Source organism: Physeter macrocephalus, chromosome 18 (genome assembly GCF_002837175.3).
Source record: "Physeter macrocephalus isolate SW-GA chromosome 18, ASM283717v5, whole genome shotgun sequence".
In the NCBI taxonomy this organism is placed as follows: Eukaryota; Metazoa; Chordata; class Mammalia; order Artiodactyla; family Physeteridae; genus Physeter; species Physeter macrocephalus.
In genome coordinates, this window is record NC_041231.1 from 48,772,802 (window position 1) to 48,800,792 (window position 27,991).

At 37.6% G+C, this 27,991-nt stretch overlaps 1 protein-coding gene across 1 annotated transcript in view; it reads right to left on the reverse strand.

Moving 5' to 3' along the window:
- The window catches only part of ULK4 (unc-51 like kinase 4), a 591,889-nt gene that overhangs the window by 546,524 nt on the left and 17,374 nt on the right, over positions 1-27,991 (reverse strand). The window contains exons 5-16 of the mRNA XM_024117044.3: positions 25,524-25,686; positions 23,421-23,522; positions 22,765-22,848; positions 20,843-20,918; positions 18,777-18,869; positions 16,239-16,354; positions 16,021-16,090; positions 14,594-14,690; positions 10,570-10,674; positions 7,365-7,425; positions 5,804-5,985; positions 4,868-4,914 (exon numbers count right to left, since the gene is read on the reverse strand). Of these exons, the coding sequence (XP_023972812.1) occupies positions 4,868-4,914; positions 5,804-5,985; positions 7,365-7,425; positions 10,570-10,674; positions 14,594-14,690; positions 16,021-16,090; positions 16,239-16,354; positions 18,777-18,869; positions 20,843-20,918; positions 22,765-22,848; positions 23,421-23,522; positions 25,524-25,686 (1,196 nt within the window). The remainder of the gene's footprint in view (positions 1-4,867; positions 4,915-5,803; positions 5,986-7,364; positions 7,426-10,569; positions 10,675-14,593; positions 14,691-16,020; positions 16,091-16,238; positions 16,355-18,776; positions 18,870-20,842; positions 20,919-22,764; positions 22,849-23,420; positions 23,523-25,523; positions 25,687-27,991) is intronic.

The window sequence follows — 27,991 nt, forward strand, 5'->3', positions numbered from 1 at the left end:
GCCGCGGAGCAACTAAGCCTGTGTGCCACAACTACTGAGCCTGCGCTTTAGAGCTCATGTGCCACAACTACTGATCCCACGTGCCACAACTACGGAAGCCCACGCGCCTAGAGCCCGTGCTCCGCAACAAGAGAAGCCACCACAATGAGAAGCCCGTGCACCACAACGAAGAGTAGCCCCCGCTCGCCACAACGAGAGAAGCCCGCGCACAGCAACAAAGACCCAACACAGCCAAAAATAAAAATAAATAATAAATAAATAAGCAAGCAAAAAAAAAGAGAGAGAGAGAGACACAAAATCCCACACCCATCCTACAGGAGTTTCAGGAGCAGCAAAAGGATGAAATAGAGATGAAGAAATCGTAAGGAAATAGGAAAGCGAAAGAAAGGCTGCAGCATTTAACAGACGGACTGGCAAAGCAAATTAGTAAAAAGGGATACCTAGACACATTCTAGTAAAATTTTGCAAGCCTGGAATATAAAGAAAAATTCTTTTTTCACTGAAAAACAAAATCAAACTGGTCACATATAAGAGGAAGAAAAAGTCAGGTTGGCCCCTGAGTCTTCCAGAGCTGCAGCCAGCACATGAGAGAGTGAGCAACAAAGCAGCATGGCACAGAGGTGAGTGTGACCTGAAGGTGCAAGAAGGTCTCATTCAGCCTGCTATGCCTGAGCCCCAAAACCACAGGCAGAAAGCTTCAAGGAAGGAGGAACTCCAGAAGCAGAGCCTCTGAGAGATATTCTACCTAAAAAACAAAACAAAACAAAAAACTACCAAATAATGAAATCCCATCAACCAAGAAGTGAAGTAATTCACAAATGGAGAAACTGTATTTTAAAAATTGACGATGAGCCTTTACTTTATTAAAGTATCAAACTATACTAAAAATAAGAAAAATCCTTCCTAGAATATAAATATCAAAGGACCCTAAAATAAACCTGAGAAAGAACAAAGTTGAAATCACATATTCTGATTTCAAAACTTACTACAAAGCTATGGTAATCGAGACACTGTGATATTCACATAAAGACAGATTTATAAACCAAGGGAATAGAATAGAGAGCCCAGAAACAAACCTTCAGCATATATAGTCAAATGATTATCAACAAGAGCGCCAATACCGTTTAATGGGGAGAGGACAGCCTTTTCAACAAATGGTGCTGGGAAAACTGGATATAAACATAACAAAAGAAAGAAACTGGACTCTTACCTAACACTGTATAAAAAAAAAACTAACTCAAAATGGATCAAAAACCTAAATGTAAGAGCTAAAACAATAAAACCCTTAGAAAAAAAACAAATGAAAAGATTTATGACATTGGTTTTACAGTGATTTCTTAGCTAGAACACTAAAAGCACAGGCAACAAAAGAAAAGATGAAAAACTAGGCTTCATCACAACTTAAAACTTTATGCAAAGGGCACTATCAGGGTAAAAAGGCAACCTACAGAATGGAAGAAAGTATTTGTAAGTCATATACCTAATATGTCATTAATATCTAGAATACATATAGAACTCCCATAAATAACACAAAACAACCCAATTAGAAAATGGGCAAAGGACCTGAACAGACATTTCTCCAAAGAAGGTAAATAATGGTGCTCAACGTTAGTAATTAGTGAAATGCAAATCAAAACCACAATGACATGTAACTTCATACACATTAAGAGAGCTACTATTTAAAAAAATTGAAAAAAATAAGGGTTGAAGAGGATGTGGTGAAATTGGAACCCTAATGCATTGCTGGTGGAAATGTAAAATGGTGCAGCCACTGTGCAAAACAGTTATGACGGTATCTCAAGAAGGTGAACATAACATTATCAAATAATCCAGCAATTCCACTCCTAGGTATATACACAAAAGAACTGAAAGCAGGGACTCAAACAGGTATTTTTGAACCAATGTTCATAGCAGCACTACTTCCAACAGCCAAAGGTAGAAGCAACCCAAGTGTCCATCAACAAATGAAAAGATAAACTGTGGCATATACATATATGGAATATTATTCAGCCTTAAAAAAGAATGACAGTCTGATACATGCTACAACACAGATGAACTCTGAAAACATTAAGGTAAGTGAAATAAGCCAGACACAAAAGAACGAATGTATTATCCCACTTATATTAGGTACCTACAACAGGGAAATTCATAGAAACAAAAAGTAAAACAAAGGTTATCAGGGACTGGGAGGAGGAGGGATGGGAGTTACTGGTTAATGGGTAAGAGCTTCTGTTCGGAATAATGAAAAAGTTCTGGAAATTGATAGTGATCGTGGTTGCACAACATACATATCACAATATACATAATGCCACTGAATTATACACTTAAAATGGCTAAAATGGTAAATTTTGTTATGTATATTTTATAATTAATAAATTTTTTTAAATTAAAATATTATGCATTATCCGTGAATTATACCGCAATAAAGTTGATTGGCAAAAGCTATAACATTTGATAAGTATTCACTGTTAAAAGTTCTAACAAAGGGCTTCCCTGGTGGCACAGTGGTTGAGAGTCCGCCTGCCGATGCAGGGGACACGGGTTCATGTCCCGGTCCGGGAAGATCCCACATGCCGCAGAGCGGCTGGGCCCGTGAGCCATGGCCGCTGAACCTGCGCGTCCAGAGCCTGTGCTCCAAAAAAAAATATTCTAACAAAACGGCATTTTTACACACATTGACTGGGAAGGCATGTTGATATCATGTTTCTACAGAGCATTTCAGCAATTTATCAGAAGTCACAAAAATATCTATTGCCCTCTACCCATTCGTTCTAATTCTACAAATCTGCCCTTAGGGGAAAAAGCAAAAACAGACATGAAGATTTAAACACAAAGTGTTCATCAATATATTATTTACAATATTATAATACTATCCAAAAATAGGGAAGGGTAAATAAAATGATCATATATTCATAGCATATAAAAAGAGGCATACCATAAAAAAACTTAGACAAATAATTAGTGACATTAAAAGAATACATGTTGGGCTTCCCTGGTGGCGCAGTGGTTGAGAATCTGCCTGCTAATGCAGGGGACGCAGGTTCGAGCCCTGGTCTGGGAGGATCCCACCTGCCGCAGAGCAACTAGGTCCGTGAGCCACAACTACTGAGCCTCGTGTCTGGAGCCTGTGCTCCGCAACAAGAGAGGCCGCGATAGTGAGAGGCCTGCACACCGCAATGAAGAGTGGCCCCCGCTTGCCACAACTAGAGAAAGCCCTTACACAGAAACGAAGACCCAACACAGCAAAAATAAATAAATTAATAAACTCCTACCCCCAACATCTTAAAAAAAAGAATACATGTTATAAAGTGGAGAAACATACAAAATTATGTTATTTTGTTTTTCTGTATGCTGAACAAAGCCAAGGAATAAACATACATACTTCAACAGTGTTTGTCCCCCAGCTAAGTTAAAGACCCTTATCATAGGCTATCAAGGTGATATGACCCAGGACAGAGAAGGCCTCGCTGGAAGAAGTAGTATTTGAATGGAGAGAGTAAAAGAAGGCTCCAAGCACAGGGCTTATCTATCCATATTTTCCTCAAATTAAAACTGTTTTACAATTAAACTTAAATCTAAACAAATGGAACAAAATAGTAGTACCTGGAAAGGATTAAGAATGTCTGTTTTTTAAAAATCAGCAGAGGGCACCCTATTCAAGGATATAATCTGTTTTAGCTGAAGTGCTAAGATTTTTTTGTTGGTTTCTTTTACAGTGAGCATACCACAATCCTTCTCAAAGTTTAACATGCCCAAAAATGATCTAAAAATCCTATTTTGTAACACCAGATTTTACCTTGGGAGAGTAACATTAGAAGATGCGTAGGAATAATTATCCAAAAAAGCATTTTGTGAACACCTATTGTTTCCCCTATATTTTGGCAGCATGGAAGAATAATTACTATCCTACCACTGGCACATTTTACAAAACCCCTTCACATTCAAGTTTTCACAAGCTTCTCAACAATAATACAAGATAAGTAGGATTGATAACACCAACTTCCAAACCCCCAAAATACACTAAGTACCCACTAAGAACAAGGCACTGTGCAAGGTATTTCATACACCTACTTCATTCAAAATTTAATTGTAAAGAATATATATAACTGAATCACTTTGCTGTACACCTGAAACAACATTGTAAATCAACTATACTTCAATTTAAAAAAATTTGATTGTTACCAAAAATCTATGGAGTTGATACACTATCCCCATTTTACAGATGAGTAAACTGACACTCAGCAGTTATAATAATTTGCCTGGGGGTAGATTTGTGATCTACACCCACATCTGTCTGAATCCAAAGCACTTTCATCATCCCACCAACAGTCCCCCAGAAGCTGAGACTCGGAAAGAAGTAATCAATCATCTGACCAAGTCTCATTGGCAACCAGAGCACAGAGCCTTCTTACACTTTTATGAGCTTTTCACCAAGTATGCTGCCCCCATATAAGCAAGTACACATCCTTCCATCAGGATCCCAGATCACAATCTCATTAGATTTTGTAAACCATCTTAAGGAAAGATAAAAGTGGCAAGGGAAAACGCCTTAGAAGCATAACTAAATTAAAACACAGGGATAATTGTAAAGTATTTGATAAAGAATATTCAAAAGAGTAACCATTAATAAAGCTTCCAGATGTAGTTTACATAACCTTGGAATTATATTTATAATATTAGGATAAGGACTATTTTGAAATCTTTTTAAATAGACAACTGGGATGCCTATAGAAAGTGCTATGATTCAGGGTCATCATTACTTTAGACTATTTCGTGATAAGTATTTAGGACTATGTGCTTTTGATAACTATGTATGTTTTAACTACTTAATAAAATAATAATTTATTAAGATGTAAATATTACTTACCTATCCCAGTTTGGAGCTATTCGCAAATGCTGGGTTAGCAACTGGAACTAGAAAAAAAAATTAAGATGTATTTCATTCATGAAATGACACAAAGTGACCACTAAGTTAACAAATCAAACCTGTATACACATGAAATGCAAATCCTGCACCAAGGAAATTAGTATATTCAGTGTTTTTGCATCTTTGTAAATATAAGATAAAAATAAAAACTAAGAATAAGAACGTTCAGTTTCTCCAACTCAATTATATTCCCTAAATATGCCTCTGCCCCTCACCCCACAAACACACACCAAGTACCAAATAAGGAACTGTAATACTATCCTAGAAGAAAATGAACTTAAATTTTTTCAAGCCAGTTCCCAAACAAAGGCCCACAAGGGAAAATGCCCCAGACCACTGTAACTCCTTTCTGAGGATGACTTCAAAAGCTCTGCCAAATTCCCATGGTTTCATCGATGAATCAAGACAGTCCAAGAAATATCTCCAGGGGAAGAAGGAAAGGAAAGTCTTAGAGACTCAGTTCCCCGTTCAGTGTCACATCGGAAACCTTGGAATTTACCAGGAAGACCCAGTAAAAAGAGCCCCTATTCCACGTGGGCAGCTCACTCCAGCAGCTGATGAAAAGACCTCTGTCTTATGATTTCACAGATGAAAAACACCTTACAACTACTACAAGTTAACGTAAAATGCAAGCTGAGTGTTACCAAAGGAATTGTTCAAAATCACTGTCGCTTCAACTGCTTTTAGATCTAAGCATTAAACAGAGGACAACTCTGGCAAACCTATCATCTTGATGAGTCACTTTTTTTCACTGTAATTAAATCGTATTAGTATTTTAGCGTTTGTTTTAATCTCTACAGAAATAAAGGAGTTATGTGCAGAAGGAGAGCTGCAAGTCCGTGATAGGAGTCTTTACTTCACAACTTAACTACGTACCAGGGGTGAGTGGAGGAGCCTGGTGGCCACCTCCCTGTGCCCGGCCACCACGCACAAGTAGCAAAGGAGATTCAGTTTGGCTCGGGAGGCCCCTGTGCTCTTCTCCGGGGAGTCGATCTGTGAGCACACTTGTTGCAAAAAGTCATTCCAATCTTGGTCTTTTAGAAGTACTAATTTATCCACTGCAGAGGAAAGAAAATATTAAAAGTGGGGATCATGTGAAAAAGGACTGCTGAGAACATTACAAGAGGAATAAAATGGAACACAGAATTTCAATACCTAAGGTGAGGGCACACAGAAAATTATAACTTTACACTCAAAACCAAAAACACTCCAAAGACATCACTACTTTTATTTGCTCTTCTATGTTCATCTCTTTTTCTCCCCATGGAGACGTTTTGAACTATGTCAATGGAAACCTATGCTTAAAAAAAGAAGGCAGATGCCTAAATTTAGGAGAATGTTCGTGCAACCAAGAACATAACAAAATGCAAACTTAAATAAAACTGTACTATGGAAAAAACAAGATACCCTTTGCATAAATAAAGCAACCTAGCCTTAAAGTACTGGAAAAGCCAAAATTTCTACAGATGTTCTAAGGTCCCAGTGAAATTACTAGTAAACATAACTAGGTTAATACAAAGCTGAAATCATCTGGGAGTCCCATCTCCAAACCCCTATACAAACAAAAGACAAAAACTGGGAAATGAAATGCCAGCTAAAAATTAACAGTTTCACCTAATCTCTATATTTAAAGAAAATAAGCTATAACAATAATTTCCTAAAATAATACAAAGTAAAGCGGAAAAGGGACGGAATATTATTTTGAGATAATTTTCCTCTAAGTTTTCATAAATAGTGCTTCTACTTGGAACAGTTTATTTAAATTTGAACAGATGTTGTTTATTTTGAATTTACTTTGATTTGATTTCAAATCATAGATTCTACTCTAGCTATGATGAAGAATTTTTCCAGATCTAGTTTAACAGTTTAAAATATAACTTATCAAACAAAATACATCAAAATTTAAGGTATAAGAAAAATTCTTATACTCACCCTAAGTAAGACTTTGTTAGGGGAAAGGAAATGTAACAATCAACCTTTAAGTATCTCCAGTCCTACATCAACCCCACAAAAGTGAACCATCTGACCCTGATCTCAACTGCCTTACTCCCACAAGTAGAATCTCGATTCTTCATTGTGGTTTCCAACCCTCTGTACCCATAAGAGCACCATTAATGTCGGAAATTCAACTGGCTTTAGAAGGGAAAGGACAGGAGAAGGGCCCACCCATTCAACAGGAAAACTTGCCCAGTTTCATAGGAACTTTCCAAATCACAAGAGTACTGAGCAGCCTAGACCCAGCTGAGTAAGGTCAAACGCTGGCTCAAATGGATTACAGGTTGTTTATAATTTATACAGTGTCTCAAGAATACAGCCAGTTGGCAAGAAAATAAAAATTCAGCTATTCATAAATAAAATAGTCCATTTGCTATTAAATTTCATATTTGTATTTGTCTGCCATGAATCTATGTGCTTGATAAGCCCTTTGTGATCCTACCTGAATGTGCTGGTAGATGCAATATTTTTGGATCATATTTAATTGGTGGTTGTTTCATTATCTGTGATTAAAAAAAAAACAAAACCTTTTAAGATGGGTATCTATCTCCTGATACGTCTCCTACATCAGATTATAAATCAATGAGGACAGAAAAGAACACTGTAAAATTTATCACCAAAAAGAATAAGCATTCAACAAAGCCCTTTCAGATTAAAATATACAAATATAGGTCATAATGTATAAAATAAAATCATTTCAATTGATATCATCAATAAAATAAAGCATCATGGAAAAGGGCCACCCTATCCTGGCTTACTCTTAGGCTAATTTACCTCTAGGTTAGAAATTTAGTTACTCAACAAATATTTATTGGATACCTGCCAGGGTGAAGCACTATGCTAAGTGCTAAGGGGCACACAAAGACATAAAAGACATGATCCTACTGCCAGAGAGCTGACACACTGGTTAGAAAGAAAAGAAACATCTGTGAAACAACAGAAAAACATGAAATATTTAAATTAGAATGCAAAACAGGCAGGACATAATTACAGACAAAATACTTCGGAGAAATGTTTCTAAAAAGATAGAGAATCAGAAAAGACTTTAGGTTGATGTGGTCAGGGCAGGGTTTATGGAAGACCTGGAAAGTGGCATGAGGTCTTGAAGAGTGTGGTTAGGACTTGATGATTGAATTGGCGAAGATACAATTTCATAAATAGGAAAGCACATGATTTCCTTGAGCAAAGTGAGGAAACCATATAGCAGCTGGATCCATGAGTTTGGAATACCTGGGGTACTTCAACATGACACTTTTAATTACAAAATCCAACCATCGAACTTCCCTGGTGGCGCAGTGCTTAAGAATCCTCCTGCCAGGGCTTCCCTGGTGGCTCAGTGGTTGAGAGTCCGCCTGCCAATGCAGGGGACACGGGTTCGAGCCCCGGTCCGGGAAGATCCCACATGCCGCGGAGCAACTGGGCCCGTGAGCCACAATTACTGAGCCTGCGCGTCTGGCGCCTGTGCTCCGCAACAACAGAGGCCGCAATAGTGAGAGGCCCGCGCACCGCAATGAGGAGTGGCCCCCGCTTGCCGCAACTGGAGAAAGCCCTCGCACAGAAACAAAGACCCAACACAGCCAAAAATAAATAAATAAATAAATAAATATAAAACAGGGTGGGAAACAGGAGAAAAGCATCAAGTAGGATTTACAGGAAATTAAGCTCGGTAATAAAAGTTGAAAAAAAAAAAAAAATCCTCCTGCCAGTGCAGGGGACACGGGTTCAAGCCCTGGTCTGGGAAGATACCACATGCTGCGGAGCAACTAAGCCCGCGAGCCACAACTACTGAGCCCAAGTGCCACAACTACTGAAGCCCGTGCGCCTAGAGCCCATGCTCCGCAACAAAGCCACCGCAATGAGAAACCAGCACTCCGCAATGAGGAGTAGCCTCCGCTCGCCGCAACTACAGAAAGCCCACATGCAGCAACGAAGACCCAATGCAGCCAAAAATAATCAATTAAAAAAAAATGCAACCATCATTTCTATGTCTAACTTCTCCAAAACCTCTCTATAGAGCATCTTTTAAACTTCTGCTGGTAGTATTCTCACCAAAACTGCATATCCTCATTCTAATCATGAGAAACACTTAGGCAAACCCAAATTGAGGGACATTCTACCAAATATTAATACCTACCCAGTACTCTTCAAAGTGTCAAGGTCATGAGAGACAAGGCAAGAATAAGAAATTACCACATGACTGTGAAGGACAAGGACAGATTGGAGCAAACTAAGGAGGCATAAAAACCAACTGTAACATGGGATCCTGGAACATAAGAAGAAGGGCACTGGTGGCACAACTGATGAAATTCAAATCAGTTCACCAGTTAATAGCACTGTACCATGTCAATCCCCTGGTTTTGCTAACAGTACTGTGTTCCTGTACAATATTAACACTAAGAGAAGCTGGGTAAAAGGTATACAGGAAGTCTACTATTTTTGAACCTTTAAGTCTAAAATTAGCTGAAAATTAAAAGTTAAAAAAAAAACTTCTAAGGTTTCCCAGAAACAACTAAGTATGGTTATAAAAAGAAAGAAATACAGAATAAGGTCAAAAGATAGCACAAATTGTTCTAGAAGTTCCACTGGGAAAACACCCTGTTACACATTAAATTTGGTATAATATACAGTTACTCTGCCAGATACCTGAATGCATAAAAAGAGTTAGCTCCATTATGAAAAATAGCTGAGTAATCTATATTAAATGTTGTCTATCTAGTAAATAAACATTCATATAAGAAGCCTTTTGTTCCAAACTATAGAAACTTCCCCAGTGAGATGAAACAGTCATAAATTAATAAAGAAAAAGATATTTTAAGAAAAGGAAGAAAATAAAAATGCATAATAGGTGGTGAAATGTGTGTTGGAGCTGGAAATCAACAGAAAACAGAGGAACTGAGAAATTAATTTTCTTTTCCAAGGAGAGTACTCATCATTCCCTACTAATACAGTATTATATTCCAAAGATGTGAAGCAATGAAAATCCCACTGGGTTAGAAGTGCATTGTAACCATGACTCCCCAAGCTCCCCGTGTCTCCCCATCATCTGCCCTACAATCCTGACAACCTATGAGAGGTGTGGTCTCTCTGTGATCTGCCCACCCACCCCAGTCTGGTGAGAGCTGCTCTCTGACATGTGCCTTCACAACACATCAGCGAGGAGAATGTCTGGAGTAATTCACCTAAGTAAGTACGGAGAAATGAAGGGACTGAGGCTAAGGTCTGAGGTCTAGAAGTCAGCAGCCACTCCCCAGCTCATGTACTGACAGGCAGAGCTGCTGCAAAGGGGGAAGAAAACTTACCCTTCCAATGAAGGAGAGAGTGATGCAGGAAGAGGAGAGGGATACAGAAAGGGTGAGGGTTAGGAATGTAGACACATGGCAAGAAAGAAAGAAAAGCAGACGACAACAAGAACAGGAGAGAAAATAAGGCAAAGAAGGAACTTCCCTAGTGGTCCAGCGGTTAAGACTCTGCACTTCCACTGAAAGGGGGCGTGGATTCAATCCCTGGTCGGGGAACTAAGATCCCACATGCAGCGTGGGCAAAAAATAAATAAATTTTTTTTAAAAAAGGAAAATAAGGCAAAGAATACTGGGAATGAAAACATCACTCAGATTTCAGCCCTCGGTTGTTAGGGTGCCTTCCCGCACCTTCGGATTGTCAATAATTGGGGTGATGACAAGATCTGAGTCTGTGTAGATAAGCTCTCTCATCCGGGACTCCAGCTCCTGCTGACTCAGGTGTCCACTTGTAATCTGAAACAAGAACAAAAATTAGACCCGGTTTCTGTGACTAGTGAAAAGCTTTAAGAGACAGAGCTAGTAAGATGCTGAGTAGAGAAAGTGACTGACTTGCTCGTGTTTACCACGACGGCTGGTTAGAACTAGAAAACAGATCTTCTATAGTTTGATGTTCTAAACTATGACGAGACAAATTGGTCTTTCAATTACCGGCATGGTTATCTTTCATCTACCAAAAATTAATCAGCTTATTTCTGCTTTACAGAATATTCAATATGAAGTTTAAATTACAGCATAAAAAAATTTCAAGCTGAAGTACTGACCTGTTATATAAGTATTAAACACCCATATCTTTACAAATCCTAGTTAAAAGTGGAATTGACACATAATGAAAATGAATAACTAGATGTTCCCCATCAGTTATTCAAGATGTTTCTTTGTGCTCTCCTTAAACTCAACTTTTATTCCTAGTGCTATGCCTTAGTATGTCACATCAGAAAGAAAAAAAAAAAAAAAAAAAAGAGGATTTATGCATTAAGAACGTCCACTGAAACTTTGACCAAAAAAATGCTAACCAGAAAATCAAATCAGTGAAGTGAAAGATAAGTAGAAAAAGAAATGATCCAAAACTAAGCTTAGGGACAGAATAATTAGCTAACAAAGTTCCTGGAAACCACAACAACCCTTCTTCAACTTAGAAAACAGACATATTAAAAACACATGAAGAATAAGTAAGGCAGAACTTATGTAAAAAAATGTGTTAAAGAAAATTTAAGAACATGGACTTTCAAAACAGATAAACTTGAAAGAAAAGCCAAAATGAAGTCAACTGAAAAACTTTTACAATAATCTAAAAATAAGTAAGGTAGACCTATTAGAAAATTATATGCAGAAATTAATTTCATATACATAAGGTGAATGTATGCACAAAAACAGGTTATAAAAATACAATATCCCATTCACGATAGCAAAAAATAAGCTGTTAAATAAAATGCTCAGGAATAAACTAAGTAATCAAAAATTGCAATGAGGTCTTACATATTAAATGAAAAACTTAAGTCATAAAATTATGTTCCCTTGTTTAAAAATGAATAAATAGGGTCTTCCCTGGTGGCGCAGTGGTTAAGACTCCGCCTGCCAATGCAGGGAACACGGGTTCGAGCCCTGGTCCAGGAAGATCCCACATGCTGTTGGGCAACCGAGCCCGTGCGCCACAACTACTGAGCCTGTGCTCTAGAGCCCATGCTCCGCAACAAGAGAAGACCCTGCTCGCCACAGCTAGAGAAAGCCCATGCGCAGCAATGAAGACTCAACGCAGCCAGTAAACAAACTTAGAAATTTATTTTTAAAAATTATAAAACATAAGCTCCCTTACTTATATAATTAGTGCTTAAATATTCTCAATAATTATATACACTCCTCTACAATAAACATCTGGCAGAAGAAATTCAACATCTATCGCATTTCAGAATGCACTTTTTACTTTTACACTGATTTTCTATCTCACATATAACCAAACAATTATTAGCACAGTGAGATTTTATTAAAACCTATTTACATTTCATTTCAATACAAAATTAAGTTTCACATGGTTCGAATGCATTTCATATTACATAAAAAATACAGTAACCACTGCAATAAGTACAATAAAAGATAACTTGGTAAATTTTTTACTTCAAAATATTTCTGCATTCAAAAAAACTATGATTGAAAGAAATTAAAGAATACCTAAATAAATAGAAAGACATCCCATGTTTGTGGAAGAAAACTTTATATTGCTAGCAGGGTGATACTCCTCAAACTGACCTAGAGATTCAACACAATTTCTGTCACAATCCCAGCTGGCTTCTTTGCAGAAACTGACGAACTGATCCTAAAATTCATATGGAAATGCAAGAGACCCAGAACAGCCAAAAACAAAAAAACTCTGAAAAAGAACAAAGTCAGAAATCATACTTCCTAATTTCAAAACTTACTAAAAAGCCACAGTGATTAAGACAGTGTGCTAGTAGCCTGACAAAAGACATATCGATCAATGGAATAGAACTGAGAGCCCAGAAGTAAACCTTCACATTTATAGTTAATTAATATTCAACAAGAATTCCAAGACATTATTTAACGTCTCGGGGAAAGAAGAGCCTTCTCAACAAACGGTGCTAAGGCAACTGGATATCCACATGCAAAACACAGAAGTTGGACCCCCTACCTCATGCCATATGCAAAAATTAACTCAAAATGGATTACAGACCTAAATGTAAGAGCTAAGCATAGAAATAAACCTTCATGACCTTAGAGTAGACAACTGTTTCTTAGTTATGTCACCAAGAGTACACAGGCAACAACAAACACACAAAAAAGATAATTTGGTCTACATCAGAATTTAAAAACTTTGTGCTTCAAAGGACACCATCAAGAAAGTGAAAGGACAATTCACAGAACGGGAGAAAATGTTTATAAATCATATATGTGTAATATATAAAGAATTCCTACAACTCAATAATGGGCAAAAGGTTTGAATAGACATTCTTCCAAAGAAAATATACAAATGGCCAATAAGCACATGAAAAGATGCTCAACATCATTAGCCAACAGGGAAATGAAAATTAAAACTACAGTGAGATATAATTTCACACCTCCTAGGATGGCTGTAACCAAAAAGAGACAATGCAGCATATTCACAATAACCAAAAGGTTGAAGCAACCCAAGTGTGCATCGAAAGATGAATTAATAAATTGGTACATAAACACAATGGAATATTATTCAGACTTAAAAAGGAATGAAATTCCTGATACACGCTACAACATGGATGGATCATGAAGACATTATGCTAAGTGAAATAAGCCAGATACAAAACGACAAATATTGTATGATTCCACTTATATAAGGTTACTAGGCAAATTCATAGAAGCAGAAAGTACAACAGTGGTTGCCAGGGGTTGGGGTTGTGGGGAGGGGTGGGTAGCGGGGAATGGATAGTGGTGATGGTTACCTAACAGTGTGAATGTACTTAATGCCACCAAACTGTACACTTAAAAATGGTTAAAACGGTAAATTTTATGTAATGTGTATTTTACCACAATTTTTTAAAAGACATAATAAAAGTTTTGGTGAGGATGTGCAAAAATTGGAACCCTCATACACTGGTGCTGAGAATGTAAAATGGTACAGCTGCTTTGGAAAATAATCTGGCAGTTCTTCAAAAGGTTAAACAGTTACCATATGATACAGCATAGAACACACACCCACAAAAAGATGTACACAAATGTTCATAGCAGCATCACTCAGAATAGCCAAAAGGGGAAACCCATCCAAATGTCCACAAATGGATGAATGGAAAAATAAAATGTGGTATATACAACAGAATATTATTGGGCAGTAAAAAGGAATATAGTATTGATACATGGTACAATTTGAATGAATCTTAAAAACATTACGTTAAGTGAAAAAAGCCAGTCACAAAAGATCACATATTGTGTGATCCCATTTATATGAAATGTCCGGGATAGGCATATTTATAAAGACAGAAAGTAGATTAGTGGTTGCCTCAGGCAAGAGGGTAGAGAAACTGGAAGAAAATAGGAGTGACTGCTAATGAGTACAGGGCTTCTTTGCGGGATGATGAGCATTCTAAAATTGACTGTGCTGATGACTGCATAACTCTGTGACTATGCTAAAAGCCCCTGAATTATACACTTTAAATGGGTGAATTATATGGTGTGTCAATTATATCTCAGTAAAGCTGTTAGTAAAAAAACACCTACAAAGCACCTCTCTCTTAAGAGTACTTACTAGAAAAACCAGTGATAATCAAGGAAGATGACTTAGTTGTAAATTTTGCAATTAAAAACATAGTTCAGAGATTAACTTGCAATTATTCTTCTGAGTCCCTGTATCCTACGTAAAAAGAAAAAAGAAAATTCCATCTCTGCTTACTTTGGTCAAGGGAGAAGTCTTCTGTGGTGAATTTTGAGTCATAGCCTCACCAGGATTTAATGCCACTGCAGTGCTAGTTCTTGGAGTAGGACGAGAACTGAAAAGTGCAAACCAGTTAACATTACTCACATTTCAGAAACTTTATCCTGTTTACTATTTTCTGGGTTAAAAAACACGTCTCATGAAAAACGGTAGAATATGATTCTATGTGATCTCGTTAGATTTTAAAAACTTTAAACTCTAATTTGTGTTTAGGACACTAATTTTTTTAAACTGTTTTCAAAGTAATTTCCTGGGTAATTTTTTTTTTATTTGGAGCTTCTATGCTATATACAGTATTTTCTGTTTTAACCAGAAACCTAAAAAAAAAGATTTTATTTTTTTAATGTCTGCTGATCTAGGCAGGATTAACATAATAAAATAGAACAGATATTCTACAAATCATAGACAATGTTTACAATTTTATTTCATAAAATGTTTGAAATGGAAAATTACCTTGGTACCTACTTAAGCAACAAGTTATATTCTGCATCTATTTTTAATGAGTCCTCCTACACTTATCAATGGCTGCCATACTCTGTGGACCACTCCATTACACCCAGGTCTCTGATTTTGAGTTTTCTGCATTTTAAGAAATTCTTCCATTCAGATCATTATGGTCTCTTTTGATGAATTCCTTCAAATTTCCAAATATCAGCCCTCCTTCATTTACTTGCCTTTTTATTCATTCATTAAACAAGGACTTACTTAGGTCATAAAATATACCAGAGATTGTACAAAATTATTTTTTAAAAACTGCATTTAAAATGCCTAAGATATATATAAATAAATTTAACATGCTTTATATTTAAATATAAATAAAACAAATCAGGAAATTTTAGTTTATCATTATAACCCCTATGTCACGAAATTAAACTTTCTCTATGAGACTAAAACTATAAATAATATATAACACAATATTTACACATTAATAAAATTTTAAATACACTCAATCACTTTAAATACCATTCTGATTTTATTATTTCAACGATTGCAAATATTGTTTAAGCCTCCCAATAAAATGACATTTAAATAAAAACACAATCTGTTCTTTTTCTATAAGTCTTTATCTAAAGCTGGAGTTCTGAAATTTTAAATTCAATTTTATTTGAAGTAGAAGTACAAAATGAAAAAGTTTTAATTAACCCTTATAAATAAGAAAAATAAGGTGGTTTGGTTAAAATTTTTTAAAAATACATAGCGAAGTCTACATTCCATTGGCCAGCACTTAACAGTTAACTTTGAAAGTAGAGAGTGAGACTGGAATTTGCATTTATCCCTGTCCTTTATTTCTGTGTAACATGGTTTACCAGCCAGACAACAGACACTTTAAGAAGATTTCACTTCCATCTCCCATGGATCCCTTACTGCTCTGTCATTTTACATACCTGAGAAGAAACATGGACTCATTCAATTGACCCCCAAGGGTGCTCTTAGGCCGCAACTCAGATGGATTTTCTGTGGCAGGAAGGTAAAGCAATATCCATCAATGAACAAAAATATGAGCAGGGCATGACGTACATAGAGATTTAAAGAGAAAGGTAACACAAATTAGGAACTCTCAGAGATAGCATTCTGAGTTCAATAGCGCCAAATGAAAGCTCACCTAGTCTGAAGGAGTGACTGAGCTGCTGACCACTCTTCTCCCCTTTCGCTTGTCCACAATGAGGGCTCTTCAGAAGCTCCTTGGAATCTTGGGACCCAGAATACTCCAGGTTTCTGCTGTTCAACAATAGAAACCCAACACAATCAAGCTTACTACTGAGCTTTCTGCAGAGTTTTCTCTGTCAAACAAGAGGTTGGAAAAGATACTTAAACTACACAGGACATTTGGCAAAACTATTGAGTTAGAGGGAGTTCCCTGGCGGTCCAGTGGTTAGGACTCCACTTTTTCACTGCCACGGCCCGGGTTCAATCCCTGGTCGGGGAACTAAGATCCTGCAAGCTATGTGGCGTGGCCAGAAAAAAAAACAACTAGCGAGTTAGAAAAGTAATAGTTTTCATTCAGTAGCTAAAATGAGCACTTGCTACATGCTAGGTATTGTACTAAGAAGCCTATAAACCTTATCCCTGAAAAATAAGTAACAGCAGGCAGATTGGAGAAGTATACCAGAACTCAAGATATCAGTGAACCAGTAGTGAGTTTCCCTTTTATTTTTTCCCTTCCAGTATTGTTCGACCTGGACTCAAAAGCAGTGAGTAGAGACAGGAGCCCCAAGAGAAGCCCTCTATTTCTGTTCCAAGGAACAGGAAAGGGGACCCCTAAGGGTCAGAGCAATGGAAACACCCTATTTTTTTGTCTGTTCTTTTGCTTTTGCTTTTTCCATTTTGTCCTTCCCCAGCCTGCAGATAATCCTGCAGCAGCTACAGGGGACAATAGCCGCTTCTGGTCCAGTGCCTAAAACCCTGAAGGAAGAACATTCTCTTCTCTAGCCAGAGAGTTATGACCCCAAGAATGTGAAGCAAATCCCTGTTGCTCTGTTCTCTTTTTTCTCCTCTATCCTTGTCCTACTGCTACTTGGTCCCAAACACATCCATCAAGACATAAAAACTATAATACACCATGACTAAGTGGGGTTCATTGTGGGAAGGCAAGGCTGCCTCAATATATGAAAACCAATTTATGTAACAGTCCATAATGAGAGTCTAAAGAAGAAAAACCACATGATCATATCAACTGATACAGAAAGAATGACAAAATTTAACATTCATTCAAACTGAAAAGGGGAAGCTACAAAAACCTCCAGCTCATCATATTTAACAAGTAAAGGCTGAATGCTTTCATTCTAAAATCAGAAACGAGGCAATGTGTTCATTTTCATCACTCCTCATTCATTACCTTACCGAAAAAGTCCCAGCAAGGGAAGTAAGGCAAGAAAAAGAAATTAAAGGCATACAGATTAAAAGGAAGATGACAAACTAAGGTGAAAGGTGTCCTGGGATTTGCTGACACTGATGGACCAGGTCCTAAGCCCAGGTTTCTGTGCTTTTCAGAGAGTCTAATACAATGTGAAAACATAGTTGAAGCTCAATGGATCACAGAAACCGAAGTTTGGGAGAGACCTTAAACAGAATTCAGACTTCTCTATCCAATACACTGAATTTACAAGATTAAAATTAAGAATCAGACAACCACTTACCATCGAATGAATGGAGGAGAGGGGGAGTCAATTATCTGGACTTTGCCTCTATTCATCTACTTCTCACCTTGTTCTTTTCAAAATACCATCACTTTGGGACTTCCCTGGTGGTCCACTGGTTAAGAACCCACCTTCCAACGCAGGGGACACAGGTTCAATCCCTTATCAGGGAACTAAGATCCCACATGCCGTGGGACAACTAAGCCCAGGCACCACAACTGCTGAGCCCGTGCACCACAATTAGAGAGAAGCCTGCGCGCCACAACGAAAGATCCCACATGCCACAACTAAGACCCAACACAGCCAAAAATAAATTAGCTAATTAATTTTTTGAAAATACCATCACTTTTATAACTGTCCTGGGCTAAAAAGATTTTATAATAAAAGTGAAGTGGATTAGTCAGGATGAACTAGGTTATGCTGTGGTAACACATAATCCACAAATCCTAGAACTCAGAATCTCCCAGCTTTATGTCTCACTCATGCACATAGCCACTGAAGGCTGGCAGGAAAGCTATGCTCATCAGGGTCACTAAAGACCCAGCCTGACAGCAACTCCACTTGGACATTTCCTTCCCAATTACCTCATCAAGAGAAAGAAATGTGGCACATCACACAGTGGCTCTTTGAGTTTCTATCCAGAAATAACACAGGTCACTTCTGCTCACATCTTATTAGCCAAAGCAAGTCACATGACTACACCTAACTTGAAAGGGGAAGTGAGATCCTACCATGTGCTGACAAGACGGGAAGCCAGCTGAACACAACTAATGACGACCATACTAAATCCCTGCCTGGATAAACAACTGACCAGAAAATGAGCAAAATCAAGAACACAAAATGTCATGACTAAACTCTTTAAGCAACCCTTAATTAAACACATGCTTGATTTTCTCCTATTATGAAGACATAGAAATTCATGTCATTGATGCTGCAAAAATAGAATAGCAAGGGTGCAAGTGTTTAATAACCATGCCCCACACACAAAAATAAGCTTATACTACCTGACACTGGAATCCTCGTTGCTTGAGTCCTGATCTTTTCTAGTGAAAGCATCCTTCCAAAATGAATGCTGCAGTAGTTCTGCCCAAGTTAATCTTTATAAAACATAAATGTTAAAAATCTATTTTAACATGATTTACCATGGAGAATTCCCAGGACATGCCCCAGTTACATATATCAGATTTGCTTCACACATTCTTTTTGGAACTTCACTTTTAGAACTTCATTCAGAAATAAACAAGATTATCAACCTCATGACTATCCAGAGTCATGCTTCTCTTTAGAAGTCAGAACATTATCTAACTAGTTCACCCACTTTAAAATGACTTCAGGCCATATTTAAAACCCAGACTATCAAAGCATCAAATTTTACTACTAGTAGATTATACCTGAGGGGAATTCCCTGGCAGTCCAGTGGTTAGGATTCCATGCTTCCACTGCAGGGGGCACGGGTTCAATCCCTGGTTGGGGAACTAAGATCCCGCATGCCGCAGAGGCGGCCAAAAAATAAATAAATAAATAAAATAGATTATACCTGAGGTATACTCAAACTCAGAATGATTAAGCTCGACTAAAATTTTAAAACAAAAAAGTAATTTGTATCTGATTCATTTAATCATTCAAAATTTCCATACTGAAATAAAAACTACCTTGATCAAAATTAAAACACAAATGTTAAAGAGAGAATTTGCAACCACATATAATATTCCTTTTATACGAAGGGCTCCTAAAATTCACTAACAATTAAAATTACCAATAAAATGGAATTTTTTTCATCCATTAGATTAGCAAAAAGTTATAAGATCAACAAAACCCATTGTAGGTAACAATGGGGGGGAAGGAAATTTCTAATGCTGGAGGTATAAACCCACCCGTGTTCCTAGGATGCAGCAAATGTGTCAAACTTTTTAATGTTCTTAGCCTTTGGCCAGCAACCCCACCTTAAGAAAATTATCCAAAGGTGATAACTGCCTAAGTGAACAACAACAAAAAAAACAGCAGGATATTTACTGTAGCAGTCAGTGTGCACAATATTCTAAATCAAGAAAACTCTCAATGTTGTTATTACAGGTTATTACATGTACATCAGCAGCCATTTAAAATAACCAAGCAAATATATAGAGAGAAAAAGACTAGATTATGGGGTGGTCTCATGTATGCAAAAAAGTATTTAATATGGGATATAAATATGTGGAAATGTGTCCTAAATAAAACCTAAATAAAGTAAGTTAAATTAAGTATATTTATATCTTATCCAAATATGTCTGGGAAGGTATCCACTAAATAACATTGATCCTAAAAGCATTCTATTGTAAGCATAGGAGTGTCTTACAACTTATACGAGAATCAACATTTTCTTCTGCAGTTTTTCAGCTATATTTAATGAAGATACATTACATGCTACACTAAATTTATTCTTCATTTTATACCCTGAAGCAGAGACCCCAAATGCTTGCCTAAAACCCCTAGATACCCAGTGGCAGAACCAGAACCTAGCTTCTCTCATCTCCCAGGCCAGGGAGAACCCCCCCTTCAAACCCCACTCCCTCCTGCCCTCCCCCACTCCACACCATAAGGATTTCTAACTTCCTGCCATCCCTGCAACACAGAAAATTCACACTGTGCCTATTATCCTGTCACTTGATATTCCCAGTATGACAGGATTATCATAAATCACATCACATTGAAATATTGCTCAGTTAGTCGTTATTACATTAAGTATCTTGACAGTGTCATCCCTACTTGAGTAGGCTAAGACAGTTGTAGCCTGAAATCCACAACGGGGCGGGGGCGGGGGTGGAATGTACCTCTTGGATTTGGGAGTTAGGAGAAAATCTGTCAACCCAGGAGGCAACTATTTGCTACATTAAAAGAGTTAAAAATTCCTCATGATTAAAAACACCTGTAAACCGAGAGCAGCCACTCAGTGTAAACTCAGATTTCTTTTTTTTCAAAAAAGATAATTCGAACAGCTCTTTCTATATTAAGACCAGTACAGTGTTAAAAGTACACTAAAGGAAAAAAGGATTCCAGTCTCCATTCATGTTAAAGTACTACCCATACATACCTTTTCTGAGGATCTTTTTGAAGTAAACCATCAAGCAAATTAATAAAATCTGAAGAAGCTTTAGGACGAGAAGAATCTATACACAAAGTAATACCCAAAAAAGAAAAAAAGTGATAAGTAGATGAAAACACACCCTACATCAACATTATAATAATAGTATTTTAAGCACATAAATTATTTTTAAGACAACACTGAATACATAGTAACAATTACAGTCTTCATTTAATGCCAGGAGAGGGCTGGCGGGGGGAGGACTCAAAAATTAAAAACTTTTCCCTGGACCACAAAAAAACATGAATCTCAAAAACTAAGTTCTGACTAACCTCTAAACTTTCTCTTTATTGAACAACCCCAGTAAGGACCACCAGCTTGACAAACTCATATCCTTAGTCTTCAACTATTAATTACGCCTCATTTTCTGACCATTTTCTCTTAACTTGAGCAGCTTTGCTTTATAATATACTATGATTAGAGTACTTGCAATCTCTCTTTTAAAGATTTTTAACAGGAAAATAACCATCACAATATTATGACAATGTCCAATTCCATTAATCTCCAAGTGTTTTGTCTTTTTATATTAGAAAGATACATACCATGGTCAAATTATCAGTCTATCATTAGAAGAAGTGGCCATGGGGCTTCCCTGGTGGCACAGTGGTTGAGAATCCGCCTGCCGATGCAGGGGACACGGGTTTGTGCCCCGGTCCGGGAGGATCCCACATGCCTTGGAGCGGCTGGGCCCGTGAGCCACGGCCGCTGAGCCTGCGCGTCCGGAGCCTGTGCTCCACAACGGGAGAGGCCACAACAGTGAGAGGCCCGTGTACCACAAAAAAAAAAAAAAAGTGGCCATGAAGATAATGGCCAAAGCCATCAGAACAGATGGTGCTATCAGGCACTGTGGCCACAGTCTGATCAAGATCCCTGTGAAATAACTGCACTTAGGCCAAAGTGGTATCTTGATCAGACCTTTGATATCTTCATTCTCAGATTTCTCTTCCCTACATAAAAATCTTTTAACTTATAGGAGAAAACAATACTCAGTACTATGAGTACTTAAAACAACAACAAAAAAAATCAGAAGTCATCATTATAGGAGATAATGACTGATTTCTACGAAAACTAAAATAAAGTTAATAAAAAAGAAATGCTTTTTGTTTTAAGAAATAGACCATTTTCAAAATATCGAGTTTTTTTTTTCACCTAGGATGATTCTTAAAATATTGAAAATATTCTGTATTTCTATTCTTTCCATTAATTACTGAGGATTTTTTTTGTTTAAAAACTCACAACCTTATTTTTCATAACGTTCTGTTTTCATCTTTGTGACTTAAGATTCACATCTTTTGAGGTGTGTAGCAAAGTGTTTTATTATGTTTGTAAAATTGTTAATGGTAGACTTACATTAATTACACTTTGTATGATTAAATTGCCAACACTTTAAAAATACAACTATATCTAGCTTAAAAGACTTTAAAAGCTTATCTGGGTAGCATTCTGATTCATCAAGATAAGGACTGAGAAACGCCTGATTTGTTCCTGTTCAAGCACTAAATAGCAATAACTACATGGGACATGACTACATATTAAGTAAATGGTACATACACATGAACACACCAAAAAAAGACATAAAAGTTTGAGTTTCTTAATCTTTGAATCAGACTTCTTTTGATATAGGAGCACAAGATAATTTGTATTTTTAAATGAGGGAAAGAAAGTCTTAGTAGTACTTTGTTTTCCATTTCAGTATCTTTTTAAAAATGGCAAAAGGAATGCTAGCATTTCTAAAAATATCAATTTGTGACTATTTAGAAAATATAAATATGAGGGGTTATGAATCAATAAAAACACACTTTGGGGATAAAAGTGCACCTTTAGTCCACGTAAGAAGTAAATTAACTGCATTTATAATAAAAACATCCTACCTTTTGGAATAGGTGGCAAAGGATCTTCATAAAAAATCTTTTCAACTAATTCTGAGAAACTTTCTGAGAAGAACGGAGGTTTTCCTGAAATCATATGAAAACTTGCAAAATTAAACAACAGTTTGCTGTTACCAATAATTCTTAATAAATCTCAACTACAGATAGTTCAGGATTGCATAATTTACAGGAAAAAATATGTATATAGCAATAACTAATTATTGAATGCCTAGTACATACCAGGCACACTGTCTATATATTTTTATAGTTGTGTAATTCAAAATTTATCATCCTAACAAATACAAAATTCACTTATGGACAACCATGATCCAATGGCTACATGGGCCACTGGGTACATCTGATAATTCACAGTCACAGGTACCTTTACAAGATTTTCTACTAATAATCAGTTAGACATATTAGTTAGGCATATTCCAACATTCCAAATGATTATCATGAAAAATACCTCCATGTCAAAAGTTCCTACAAATCTGCATATGCCTAGACACCAAGCAAGTCAGCCAAAATCAGTACAAAGAAAATTTTAGGAAAACTAGCTTTTTCACATCTTATAGGTAAACTCTTTGAAAACTCCAGATGTAACCTTTGTGTGTGTGTGTGTGCAGCTCTGATTTTAAACTGAACCAGAAAGTAATCACCTGAAAACATTTCATAGAGCAGGCAGCCCAAGGACCAGAGGTCACTGGTAATGGAGAAGTCAGTACCCCTCACAATTTCTGGAGCTGTATAGATAGGAGATCCTAAGAACAAGGGAGAAAGGACAGCTTTGTTAGGCATTTGTCCTGTTCCCAACACAAATCTACCTAGGAGAGACCAGGTGAGGTGAAAAAAGATGGGAGAACATGCACATAAATATAATTTCATGCATATTTCACATGTTTAATGTTTTCTAATATTAAGGTTCCAATTCCCAAGAATACGTGAGAATATATAAAAATATAAAGATTTTGAATATTCACCTGAGTAAGAGGTGTGGCACATTGAGGTGCATTTTTTTTTTAAATTAACAATTCAAATAGTTGAAAGAAAAGAACTTTTGATTGTAGTATTTTGAGTAGGATAGGTTAAGTTATACAGCAGTAAGCACCCCAAATTCCCACTGACTTAACCACACAGGTTTCCTTATAACTGAAACTACACATCCCTCACAGGTCAGCCAAGGGGCCCCGACCCGCACAGTCAGTCCATCCAAGACCCAGGCTTCATTTCAACCATGCTTCCTCAATCACCAAGGCAGGGGCAAAGAACGTAGCAAATTAAACACTGGCTCTTAAAATTCCCAAAGAGACTCCATCACTTCTGCGCACACTTGGTGAGCTTTGGCAGGGAAGATGCAATCCTACCATGTAACCAGAAGAGGAACAGAACAGGACCTATTCGGTGAACAGCACTAGTGTGTATCATGTACACCTGATACAGAGTTTAGTATTACATAGAAACACCAAATTTTACAGATAGAAAGTTCCCTTGCTTACTTATGAGAGCAGCTGAAGCCTGGAAGGTACTCTAACATCCTCTAAGTCACAGAGCTGGGCAGTAACAGAGCACTCACCAAAACCCACAGTCTCCCATCTTCCAACGAGAATGTTCTTACCATGAAGTGAGTAATCACCAATCCCTTGGAAAAGAGGTTAATGGGCGCCCATCATGGGGACTGTTCTTAGATTAAGCTCAGACGTAATCGAGCGTCACTGCTAGAAACTCTGACATTTCTTCACAACACAGCCCTCTTCCCCTTACGAAAGGGGAACATTTCAAATACACATTCCTGAAACATATTGCCCTCCTTGTTCTCTATATAAAAGCATAGTCCATAATACTCATTTTCATAGGATGCCAGTAATCCCATGGAATGATATCTGGGGATTTAGAAAGCCTTCTTCCTGGGCATGAAATCTTACTTCAAGACTGGCCCTGCAAGTTAAATTTCCTTGCTCATATTTATGGGGCCTCTGTTAACCTGCTGCTCCCCGTCCCTTTCCCTCATTCCTCTCATCCACAGCCATATGACTACCAAGCCCAAGGATGCCACTCTCTCTCTCAGTGCCCTTTGCTTCCTGGTGAGTGTACCAGAGCTTCAGTGGTCCAAAGTCTCAAGTACATACACCAGGAACTTAAGGAAAAAAGATCTTTATCACTTCTATCAAAAGTTCTGGTATAAGAAATATGACTTCACACTCTCCCCTCAACCACAGCAATCTAACAGCCCAGGCCCCATCTCACTGACAAAACCACCTCCCAAGGACACACCCTTAAAAAGTATAAGAAATATGACTTCACACTCTCCCCTCAACCAATCTAACAGCAATCTAACAGCCCAGGCCCCATCTCACTGACAAAACCACCTCCCAAGGACACACCCTTAAAAATGTTCCTTACTTGCAGAATATCAGCTGCTCAACAATGTTGAGTATCTACTGAGCCACCAGTGTATGCCAGACACTGTTCTAAGTGCTGAGGATACAGCAGGAAGGGAGACAAAACCCCCCTCCTTATGTTCTAATGAGTGGTCAGTGATAAAGCTAAGGATAAGGCTTTGTCAGAGGTTCCCTGAGCCTCACACGGCATTAGAGCCACATGGAAAATTTAGGCCCTGGACAAAACCGTCCATAAATCCAGACTTCTCCTGATCATTTTTAATACATTTTTTGACTGGCAACGTAAAAGGTGGACATTATCTCCTAAACACGTGACTTGGGCGGCCCACAACTAGAGTTCTGACCTGGAAGCTCTCCACGTACCTTTGACTCTACTTTTCATGTTTTTCTTCGGTACATTTTCCCCACTATCACCTCCTCCTTCTTCTGCTGCCACCAATGCAAAGAAGTCTTCCAAATTTTCACCTTCCACTTTGGCCAAGCAAAAATTACTAAACTTCAGTGTGCCAGGCCCCTCCAAGAGTATCTATAAAGGTTAAAAAACAAATGTGTTTAGAAATAAATTCTATTCAATTTGCATTTCCATCCGTACCTCTTACAATCTCACTATACAACTCTGAGTATTGGTTTTCTTGCTTCATCACAACTCAGAAAATTAAATGCTTACAATTTTTTAAAAAAAGAAGCCAAAGAAACATAAATCCAACATTTGACTAGTAATAGAATCAAATATTAAATTGTCCCTTCTCAGATGTAGATGAAAAACACATCATTTAACCACAGAGGGAAACCTCAGTCTTTTGGGAAAGATAAAGAGGAAAGTATATGAAACAATCTATGCTCACCTATTCTCAGTGACAGGTGAAAGAGGATTTGGAAGCTCACCTGTCCTAGCGGTTGTTCATTCAAATGAGGATGTATGATTTAGGGTTAAGACTAGGGTGTTGAAGTTAGAGATCTAGATTTGAGCCCTAGGTCCACCACTTACTGGCAGTCCAACTTGCAGACTTTACTTAACCTTTCTAAATCTGTCTCTTCACCTATAAAATGGAAAAAATGATACTTAACTCTTCGGACTACTGTAAGGACTGAGGTTATACATGATGCAAAGGGCTTTTGACAGTGACTGGCATGTGTTAAGTGTGCAAGTCTGCTAATATAATTTGTGATTAGAAGTTACCTGTTGATTGTTGAAATCATACCTTTATCTTTTCCACCCTGGCAATGGATCAGGGGGCTTTTTGGTCCTTAAAAGCAATTTAAAGTTTACCCTCAACTTCTACTCACAATACTAAGGATGTCAGTTAGACTACAACAGTGACTTTTAAACTTTTTTTTTGAGTGCCTGGAGGCCTTGTTAAGAAAAAGTACTAGTCCCTACCCTGAGAGTTCCTGATTCAACAGGTCTGGGGTAGGGCCCAAGAACCTGCATTTCTAGCAAGGTCCAGGTAATGCTGATGCTGCTGGTCCAGGGAACACACTTTGAAAACCACCGGCAGGGGCAGATAAAAATTTTAAGTTAGTAAATATGTTAGACTTTGCAAGCCATAAGGCTTCTGTCCTGACTATTCAAGTCTGCAGCCACTGACAATACATAAATGAAAGGATGTGCGTGTTCCAGTAAAACTCCATTTACAGAAACAGTCATCCTGCCAGAACTCTGCCAACCCCAGTTCTAGAATAAAAGTTACCTTACTTATCAGCCTGAAGCTCCTAGATTATAAAGAGCTGATACTAGACCTCATTAAAGAGCTCCCACACAGAGATTGGTACGTTATAGCCTCTAGGCTTGTACAAGCATGAGCTAAGAGTAGTTTTTATGTTTCTGAACGGTTGGAAAAAAATGAAAATAAGCTAATACTTGTTGACATGTGAAAATTACATGAAACTGACATTCCAGGGTCCATAAATAAAGTTTTATTGAAACAAAGGCACACCCATGCATTTACATATTGTCTATAGCTGCTTTCAGGGCTGTAATGCAGTTAAGTGGTTATAGTCTTGACACAAGTATATGAATATTTCAAACAAGAACTTCTATTTGTTATACAGAATTTTTACGGAACTTTTTGTAGGTTTAATTAGGTTCTTATATAGATGGCCTAGAAAAATGTTTAACAAGAAAATATTCAACTTTTCATTTTATTATGTTCACATTAACAAAGAACTAGCAGCTAAGACCAGTAACACATACAATCCCTAAGAAAATGTCCTAAAAATTTAACCTAAATATAATACATAATCCTCACAATCTCCCTGAAATATCTACTTCCATATCACAGGCAAGAAAACTAAGGTACAGAGAGAGAGAAAGGGTAACTTGTCCAGGGCCCACAGCTTCTAAATATCAGTGTTAATGTGACTCAGACTCTAATCAGGTTTTGTGACTCTACTACACTGAAGCATTTAGTTATGGATAATTAATTTTACCAGAAAAGAAAAATATTTGATCCATAATATCAGGAATCATACATACATAGCCAAGAATGTCATTATGAAACTAAAATAATGGCTCATAACTGTGTACTATAATTTAAGAGCAAAGAATCTTATTTTACAGATCTGTTGAGCTCATCATTCACCACAGACCTCAAGAGCAATAATAATTACTCAAAGAACCTTGAAAGGAGGGGAGACTTCACTTTCTAAAAGCTACTTTAGGGGCTTCCCTGGTGGCGCAGTGGTTGAGAGTCCGCCTGCCGATGCAGGGGACACGAGTTCGTGCCCCGGTCCGGGAAGATCCCACATGTCGCGGAGCGGCTGGGCCCGTGAGCCATGGCCGCGGAGCCTATGCTCCGCAATGGGAGAGGCCACAACAGTGAGAGGCCCGC